Source organism: Cannabis sativa, chromosome 6 (assembly GCF_029168945.1).
Source record: "Cannabis sativa cultivar Pink pepper isolate KNU-18-1 chromosome 6, ASM2916894v1, whole genome shotgun sequence".
Lineage (NCBI taxonomy): Eukaryota > Viridiplantae > Streptophyta > Magnoliopsida > Rosales > Cannabaceae > Cannabis > Cannabis sativa.
In genome coordinates, this window is record NC_083606.1 from 1543780 (window position 1) to 1553738 (window position 9959).

Below are 9959 nucleotides of genomic sequence, written 5' to 3' on the forward strand. Positions count from 1 at the left end.
AAAAAAATGGTAGGATGGCTCTAGTAGGCTTGTTGCCATGTTTAATGTCATCCAATAGATAAGTAGGGCCACACATTTGAACAATAACAACCGTTGGATAAGAATTTTTTATTTTTTTTCATAAATATTTAAAATTAAATTAAATTTTGAGAAATTAGTTAAAGATGAACACACTAACAAGTCCCAATTTGTATCACTATATTTTTATATTGTTTAAATCTTTTAAGGCAATTTTACAACATAATCTCTAAATATTGGTTGTAGTATATTTTCTATTTGTTTTGACATTCAAAATAAAAAAATTAGTATTTTTTTTTTATTTTTTTTTAGGATTGTATTCATTTAAAATCATTTGTTAATTTTTCAAATTATTCTAATTTTTCTTATACGCATAGTAACTAATTATTTAAATTTTATTTTTCGATATTGTAAACTATAATTTTTTTTAAAAAAAATTTACAAATAGTCTTAAAAAAACTACAACCTCCGTGATGATAATAATAATAAAGAAATAGACAAACTTTTTTCAGGAAACCAAAAGAAAAAAAAATGTACCTAAACAATCCTTTAAGATGTATACTATGTATTTTTTAGCATTGTTATTAGACATCAATAGTGTTTGCCACCTATAAACATGTTACTTTATGATTGGCTACTGAGATTCAATATTTAATTAAACCACCATCAATATTAACACATACAAAAATACTAAACACCACTAATATTTTTTATTTTTTTTTATATATTTCTCAACATCATAAGCTATAGCAAACATAAAAATTAATATATTATCTTTTATATTTAATAAAAATAATAAACTAATGGACTTAAAAACTAATAGAAGAGGTGCTTTGCATTTCAAGTTTTGATTTTTACACACACCCAAGTTCATAGGGGCACCACCCACCTCTCTCTCTCTTAAATGTTTCTCCCTCTAAAAACTCTCTCTTTCTCTTTCTCTCTCTAGTTTGCATGTATGGGCGTGAAGTTTATTTTAGTTTAAAAAGCTTTCTCATTTAGAGCTCTGTATAAGTAGAGAGGTTTCTGAGATTTCAAAGCAGACCCATAACCAAATACCCATTTGGTTTGGTCTCAATTTTCAGCTGATTTCTTACTCTTTTGATTAAATTACTGTAAAAAAAATTCAATTTTGAGAAATGGGTATTGTAAATCAAGAAGCGATCAAGCAATTTCAGTTGTTATTGGAGAAAGGTTTGATTTTTATTATTTTCTACAACTTAAACCCATTTTTGTCTTCTTCTTTGATCTGTAAATTTACTTACTTTATTGTTTTCTCTTTTTCTTTTATTGGGTATTTCAGCAGATGAGCCATTGAAGAACTCATTCAAGGTTAGAGACTCTCTTTTGTTTTTAATGTATTATATTTACTTGATCTACTTACATGCTTGGATTCTGAGAAAATTATAAGAAAAAAGATTTGAACTTTGAGTTGACTTGCAACCTTGGGAAAGTGAAGCCTTTATAAAGCTTAATACAACTCTTAAAACTTTAGGTTGCTTAAAATTTACAATCCAAGATCTTATATTTCTTTGTATATGAAAATGAAAGGTTTATAATTATAATATATATGCTTTTTTTTTCATTAGATTGATTGATTTGAAGTTTTTGAATAGTTGCGTATCAAAGTGAATTTGGTCTTAGTTTATTGCTTTTTGACTTTGAGTCCCACTATGTTGGCTAATTGGTCCATATAAGAATTTATAAGATATTATAACAAGAAATGATAGAAGTGAAATTGGTTTTTGAGTTTTTTGCTTTTTCTAATGATGCATTTTTGAATTAAAGTGGATCTTGTTTGAAAATTTGAAGTAAAAAGTGAAAATAAAAGTGTTAATGTGTGTGATCCACAGAATGTTCATCAGGGATATCCTGCTGAAGCATTGGAGCGATTTCTTAAAGCGAGAGATTGGAATCTCGGAAAAGCTCATAAAATGGTTAGATGTGTTTCCTTAATCTATGGGAACTTAATAATCATTTCTATATGACTAGAATTGTTTTACTAATAGCTATATATTGTTTCAGTTGATTGATTGTTTGCAATGGAGGATGCAAAATGAGATCGATAATATATTGTCGGTGAGTGAAAAAAGCCCAATGAACAAAACATACTTCAATATGGATAGTGTTTGTTGCTTAGAAACCGTTATAAGATCTCATTTCATGCTTAGAATACTGATTGGAGTTTTGTTAACGTTTTACAGAAACCTATCATTCCTGATGATTTGTATAGAGCTGTTCGGGATTCTCAGCTTGTGGGATTGTCTGGTTACTCAAAAGAGGTAATCCATTGTTCTCTTTCGAACTATCGATCTTTAGTCTTCTGTATTTTGCTGCCAAGTAATAAAGTATTCTATTTCTCGGTGTTTAGCAGAATCCTGCATTCAAACTTGTGGAAATCTTAATTTTTCGTGTTTATATTTTGCAGGGTCTTCCTGTCATTGCTGTTGGGGTTGGACTCAGTACCTTTGACAAAGCATCTGTAAGGATATTGAAATTTATTTACTCTTTAATTTTAAGGTTTAGATATATGGTTATTTAAAAATACTGTGATTATGGAATTTGTGTTTATGATATTTGCTTTTGTGATTCTGTCATTTCAGGTAAATTACTATGTGCAGTCACACATTCAAATGAATGAATATAGAGATCGTGTCGTTTTGGTGAGAACTTCGGTTTTATTTTGTCTTTTTATCCTCAATTTCTTTCTTGTATCCTATTCTCATTTTGCTGTTTTTTGTTTTAGCCTTCTGCAACTCGAAAATATGGACGATATGTCGGTACTTGTCTTAAGGTTTTGGATATGACCGGCCTGAAGCTTTCCGCACTTAACCAAATAAAGGTATTTTTTAACAATTCATCATTATATAGTTTCACTGAAAATTGTTGTATTCTCCAATTAATGCCAATCCGAGTCTTGAAACATAATTCCTAAGGATGAATATTTTATCGATGACCTATGCATCGAGGCTGTTGACTTAAAAGTTGTACCGTTTTTCTTTTCAATTTCTCTCATTTAAATGTAGTAAAGAAGAATTACCCGAGATGGGTAGCTTGTTAGCCCTCAAAAACACGAGTCGCTTGTTAGTTAGTTCAGCTTAGTTCCGTCAATTGTTTTGGTAGTTAGTTAGAATATTGTTATTACTCTTTAGTAAGTGACTGAGTCCATATAAAGGCTAGTCCTATCTTACAAGAGGCATCAGTGAGAATTTGTGTTCTTCAAGATACGAAACTCTCTCGAAGAGTTGGGAACCTTGTAATCTTCTCTATGATATCGATGAAATGCCTATGTTCTAATTCTTTCAAGAACTAAACTAGACCAATAGTGTATCATATAGCTCAAATGGTCAGGCATGTGATTGCTCCCACAAGATCTGAGACTCGAGTCCATCTTGGGTACCTACTTAGGAATTGCTATAGTTTCCTGGTCCCCAAATTTTATAGACTTAGGCGGGAATCCTTGTTTCGAAAGATAAGTGTAGCAAATGTTGTTTAAAATCTTGTCAAGTAAAAGCGTCTTTGTTTATCGTTCCATTCTATTTTGTTAAGAAATCGAATGTTTTTACCGTGACTGATCCCATATATCCCACCAACTGTTGCAGCTATTGACAGTCATATCAACAATAGATGACTTGAACTACCCGGAGAAGACCGATACATACTATATTGTCAATGCCCCGTACATATTTTCAGCGTGTTGGAAGGTTTCTACTTTACTGTTAAAGGAATTCCCTTTGCTTCTTCTATAGCTGTTTTAATCCAATTCGCTAACCGAAAAGTGGAAAAAAATCTATGCAGGTTGTTAAACCGCTTTTACAGGAAAGAACCAGGAAGAAAATTCAGGTGCTTCAAGGTTGTGGAAGAGACGAGTTACTCAAAGTGAGCCATGTTTTTCTTTTCTTTTGATAAATTTAATCACACCGAACACAGTATTTATCCAATTACCAAAACTCTATCATGGTAATCTCGGACATGAAGCATGTTTTAAGATTTGGTTATTCTGCTTGATTTGGCGTAAAAACATGTTCTTTTTTCGGTTAATTTGACTCAGAACTTTGTCTTGCAGATAATGGATTATGGATCCCTCCCACATTTTTGTAGAAGGGAAGGATCAGGATCATCTCGGCATTCTGATAATGGAATCGCCGATAATTGTTTTACCTTAGATCATCCGTTCCATCAAGATCTCTACACTTATGTCAGACAACAAGCCGAGTCTTTGGAAACTGCTCAACTAACCAAAGAAGGGTCTTTCCACGTAAGGTTCCCCGAGCCAAACCCCGATGATGCTGAGATTGCAAGAACAATTGAATCCGAATTCCAAAAGTATGGAAACAAAAACGGCCTCTCCAAGTCAATGAGCAACCTTAGAGTTAACGGTTCATGAACAAATAAAAAAGAAACTCGAACAATAACAGATTACCGCGATTATTGATGCTGTTGAAGCCCCGCTATTAGATTGGTAAAACACACACAACCATCATTTATAGATGGACCGAGTTCTTCGATTATTACTGTAATACTTATGTATTTGCTTGCATCAGCTCGATGCAGGCGTTATAGAACACAATACTGATTTCGGGTTTAGTTTGAACCCCCTCGCCAACTCGGTTGGAGAAAGCTATGGGGGCAATCTTTTGCTCTTTTACATGCTAATTGTTTCTGACTAATCCAGCCAATACAATCTATATAGCCTTTTTTGGGCAATTTTAGAATCCAAATGAGGACTCATTTTAGGATTTTACTTATGTTTAAACACAAAAGTGAAACTATCTATGCATAGCAATATGTTCTTCATTGCTTAATGTACTATTATGAACCAGAATGAACCATACCCCAAGTATTTGTGATTTGATAAGAAATCATAGTTTAGTTTATATTTTTCATTATATGGATATAAAAAAAAGAATTTCTAAATTATAAATTAGAGTAATTTTAGTGTGAAATTATAATTTTTTGCTAGTACTTTAGAAAGTAAGAAATTATTATATTATGAAATTACTATATCATCTCTAAAATCAGTAATATAATATTTTCAAAGCTATTAAAGAATTTTATTTTCGAGCTATGACCTTTGTTTTTAAATTTTTTAGTCCTTCATAAATGATCCATCTAATTTTATTACACGTGGCAAACAAAATAATGACATAACGTTTAATTAATTGTCAAGTTTACTATTTAAATTAAAAAAATAAAAAATTATATATTTTTAAAAAATCATTAAAATAAAAATTATTAAAAAAAAATTAATCTCATCTCAATCACATCTATAAATAGTTTGAAAAATAAATAATTTTTTTCTTTTAATTTTACATATAATTTAACGGCTCAAGTACTTATAAAAGTTTCAAAAATACAACTTAATTATTGTTACTGTTAAAAATTAAACTTAAGTATTTATCAACAACCGAAAATTAAAATTACAATTTTTAATGCCATAAATTACTCAAAAAAAAAAAAAGAATTAGTAAACTCCACTCTATATTTTTCTTCTAATTCATTCCACTTTCCTTCACTTTCTACTCTAATTTTCTCTCACCACTTTTCTTCTCAACCAAACAAATTCTAAAACCCAAAACTTTTCAAGAAAAGAATAAGTGGAATTCATGTAAAAGTTTAAGGAAAAACATTCATATATTCACAACTACAAACTTCTATCAATACATAGGAAAACAAAAAAAAAGAACAGAAGAAAGAGAAAACAAACCAAATACATCCCCCAAGCCAAGCCCCACATTTTACAACACCTGTGGTAAATTTTCTGGGAAAAAAAAACTTATCTTTCTTCCATAATCACTATACTTCTTTCATTCTATTGGTGTATTACAAAATATTTTAGCACACCAGTGAGTGAAGTAAGGTTTGTAAACTATCTCGACTTTTCGAAACAACGATCGCTCTGATAAAGTGTGAGGTTCGTAGACTTATCTCGATTGTTTGTAGCAGCTATAAGCAACAGCAACCGATAGAGCAGCACAAGCAACTGCTAAAGCCGCGTATGTATCTTCACGCTCCCAACTCTCCAACCATGTCGGCATAGAACAAACTCTTCGTGTTGAAGACCCTTTGCCACTATTCATCCGAGAGAGTAAATTTCGGTTGCTCTTTTTCTTATCAGTTACCACAACAACTTTCTTTGATTTCTCGTTTGCATCCTCGAAACTATACTTCTTCTCGGGTAATGCAGGGGTTTGACAACACGAAGTGCTTCCGTATTCCTGACAGCAGCTCATAATATCGCCCGAGGATATGATAGCACCATTGTTTGAATGAGCTCTCTGTGTTTGTACCAACTCACTTATGTCCTTACCGACATTAGTTTCACCGTTTAACTGGAGTCTCTGGTACTGAGATTCCTTTTGTTCTTCCTCTGATAAACCCATCTGACCCCTGATGTTAGCACTCTCATTCAATCAATATTTTAACAATTATGTCTTGAAAAAATAAGAAAAGAAATGCTAATTTTCTTTAAAAACTATAACAATTGCTATGTAGATCCCGAGGAAAGACTCGAACTTTACACCTTGTGGAACCAAACCACATGCCTAACCATTTGAGCTACCCCTTTCGGTCTTGGGTACCGAACCGATATATTTAAGAGTATAATTAAAAGGAAAAAAAGGATTTTGGATTCAACCCACTTTGAGTTTGAAAGCAAATATATACATACACCATTTAGAAAATTATGAAGTAAGAGACTGGGAAGAAAGTAAAATATGCTAATTTTCTTTGAAAACTATAACAATTGCTATGTGAACCTTAGACCTTGTGTAACCAAACCACATGCCTAACTATTTGAGCTACCCCTTTCGGTCTCAGGTACCAAACCGATATATTTGAGTTTTGAGATTATAATTAAAAGGAAAAAAAGGATTTTGGATTCAACCACTTGAGTTTGACAGCCAAATACACCATTTAGAAAATTATGAAGTAAGAGATTGGGAAGAAAGAAAGAAAAAAATAGTACCTCCAAAGCCTATCTACAATTTCTCCTTTCCCAATATGCAATTCAAGTAATGCAGATACATCATCTGGACTAACATAGCCATACCTGTATAAACATAATCAATGTAATAGCATTGATCATCAGCTACTAATTACTATTGAAACTTGTAAGAAAAGAAAAAAACGACGAATTCGACATAATAATAGTAATGTTCTTTCTCACCAGTGTCCAGTTACTTCTCCCTTAACATTTGGTCCGAATATAATCACATTTCCAGCATATTTATGCCCTCCAATGTGTGAACATGGGCTAACAGAGACTTTTCCTTGTAATGCAAGTAATTCTATTTCGTCTCTGAATTTACTGACCAGAGCTGGTCCACAAACTCCACATCGACGATCTCGGGAACCATGAGAACATACGAAAATATATGAACCTTTTAGTGTTTCTGGAGTTCCAGGTAGCCATTCACCCTCCTTCACTAAAACTTCTTCAACAAATGTGTCAACATCGAAATGTGTCAGCCTCCTGCATTTCATTAACCGAGTTTATGGTCAGTATTAACTATCGGAAAATGAATTAAGGTTTCTTGTGAAGAGTGGAAATCTAACCGGAGTTAACAGAAAAGGAAAAAGCTCGTAAGTAACCTGTATCTGATCATGTCCGGAAAGATCAACACATCCCCATTTGATGTTTCGGTTCCATCATGTCCCTCGCATATTGTTAACCGAGTCTAGAAGAAACACCAAAAAATCAAAAGACATCGTAAAAAGGGTTAACTCAATAGAAATTGAGCCAAAAAGAAAGAGATAAATCCAAATTTATAAGCAGCAATCAAGAACATAGAACAGATTTATGAATCAACCGAATATTTCGACATTCAGAACAAATTATCACGGGAATTATCACTATCTGCTGACAAAGTTCATAAGAATTGACATTGACATGGATCTTCTGTTTAGCGCCCAAGTTAGACAATGTGCTTCGATTTTAAAGAAGCCTAATAGACGATTAATGCTAAGGGGCACCTTAAGGTACCAAACATCACCAGAGGTGCGATACCACTATCGGCTCCCATACATTTAAATTAGTAAATAATATGGAAAATCACTAACTACTAATCACTAACAAAATGTCACATCGGTATGGGGTTAGGCACCTTAAGGTAACAGATACAATCTTTAATAGACACACAATTAAGTATTTCTCCATAAACTGAAGATCCTAACTCTAAAGTCAAATCCTTAATGTTTTGATTTTTGGTATATAAAAGGAAGGAAACAAAAGGATAAAACAAAACAAGATAATTCACCTTATCTAATAACAATGAAAAGAAAAGGAAGAAAATTTATTAGTTCCTATCTTTTCCTTATTACTTAAAAGAATATTAGAACAATTAATGTGTATAAACAAATGGGATTTATTCCATTCCTATACTTCTCTACACAAAAATCCTAACTTTACAACCAAAAGAGAGAGAGCTTAAAATAACTCTATTTAAGGAAACTTCAAACCTTTTAAACCAAATCTAAATCAAAATCAATCACAAAAACTTGTAACCAAGAACATAAGAACAAGTTTATTCCATATTCCCTAATTACTTCACTCTCTAATATTGAACAATTAATGTTTACAAACAAATGGGTTTATTCCATCCCTAAACTTCTCAACAAAAAATCCTAACTTTACAACCAAAGAGATAGAGAGAGAGCTCAAAGATCCTAACTTTTTGGTTTCAAGTAAACTTAAGTTCCCAAAATTTACCAAAACCATAGAACACCAAAAATAGCTCCATTTAAGGAAAGTTCAAATCTTTTAATAATCATTCAAACTCCCAAATCACAATGAAAACCAAATCAAGGGTTTATTTCACCCCTAAACTTCTCTAGCAAAAATCCTAACTTTACAACCAAAGAGAGAGAGAGAGCTCAAAGATCCTAACTTTTAAGTTCCCAAAATTTACCAAAACCATAGAACACCAAAATAAACTTCATTTAAGGAAAGTTCAAATCTTTTAACAATCATTCAAATTCCCAAATCAATCACAAAAACTTGTAAAATCAATCAAATCCACAAATTTCAAAAAACCCAAAAACCAAAATCAACAAACCTCTTTCTTCATATCAGATTTCCTAGCCAAAACAGCAGCAGAAAGCAACCTAGGCAACCGATCAAACTCAGCGGCCTCAATTCTAGGAGGCCAAACCTGAGGATTCTTATAACATAAAAAAACATGTCTTTGATACAAATCAACAGTTCCAACGAGTTGGGTCGATCGAAAATCAGGTCTAGAGAATCCAAACTCAGCATCACTATTACTTCCGCTAGTATCAGCGGTTAACAACCCATCATTCTGGAAACTTCCGGAAGCGCTTCCTATATGAGAAGAAGAGGTTGTTGGGTCGTTTAGGAAGCTGTCTGAGGAGACTGTGATTGGGGATGATGATGATGAGAGTGATTGGGATTGAGGGTTTGTGTAGGTGAGAGCTGAAGAAGGGTCGGAACTGTCTCTGGTTGTGGTTGTGGTGGTGCTACCCATCATGGGGTTTTTGAAGATTTGAGGAATGGAGAGTGAGAAGAGGGAGGAGGAGGAGTTCCAGTGGTGTGGGAAGTGGAGAAAAGTGAGAAAGTGAGAGACTTTGGTCGGCGAATGGAATGGAGAATGATAAACACGTGACCTCTCTACTCTCTCTATAGTGTTCTCTACACACTCACAACAGCTCACACTTACTATTGTGTGCTGTGAGAATAGATATTGGGCATCAGTGGTGTCTAGTACCTTAAGATGTGTCGTCTTACGATTGGCTAGCGATAGTCTCTGCAAACTATTATATTAAACTATATGAGACCCGATACTAAATTAGACCAATAGCAATATTGACACATAGGAGGGTGCTTGACACTACTGGTGTCTTTTAGCATTTCTCGTGTGCTATAGTAGTTAAAATTGCCTTTATTAGTATTTTTTTTGTTTGGATCAACGGTATGATTCTCA

General features: G+C 32.9%; 2 protein-coding genes across 2 annotated transcripts; one reads left to right on the forward strand and one right to left on the reverse strand.

Moving 5' to 3' along the window:
* Positions 1 to 844: 844 nt before the first annotated feature.
* LOC115725454 (SEC14 cytosolic factor) lies at positions 845 to 4868 on the forward strand. The gene is made up of 11 exons (XM_030654982.2): positions 845 to 1212; positions 1322 to 1350; positions 1872 to 1955; positions 2044 to 2097; positions 2223 to 2300; positions 2447 to 2500; positions 2622 to 2681; positions 2765 to 2860; positions 3621 to 3722; positions 3817 to 3897; positions 4085 to 4868. The coding sequence occupies exons 1-11, from the start codon at positions 1158 to 1160 to the stop codon at positions 4403 to 4405; spliced, it is 1014 nt and encodes a 337-aa protein (XP_030510842.1). The 5' UTR covers positions 845 to 1157; the 3' UTR covers positions 4406 to 4868.
* Positions 4869 to 5597: 729 nt separating this feature from the next.
* LOC115725534 (uncharacterized) lies at positions 5598 to 9681 on the reverse strand. The gene is made up of 5 exons (XM_030655094.2): positions 9075 to 9681; positions 7612 to 7697; positions 7187 to 7492; positions 6986 to 7069; positions 5598 to 6408 (listed from the first exon to the last, which is right to left on the reverse strand). Exons 1-5 carry the CDS (start codon positions 9504 to 9506, stop codon positions 5943 to 5945), a joined length of 1374 nt encoding a protein of 457 aa, XP_030510954.2. The 5' UTR covers positions 9507 to 9681; the 3' UTR covers positions 5598 to 5942.
* Positions 9682 to 9959: the final 278 nt, after the last annotated feature.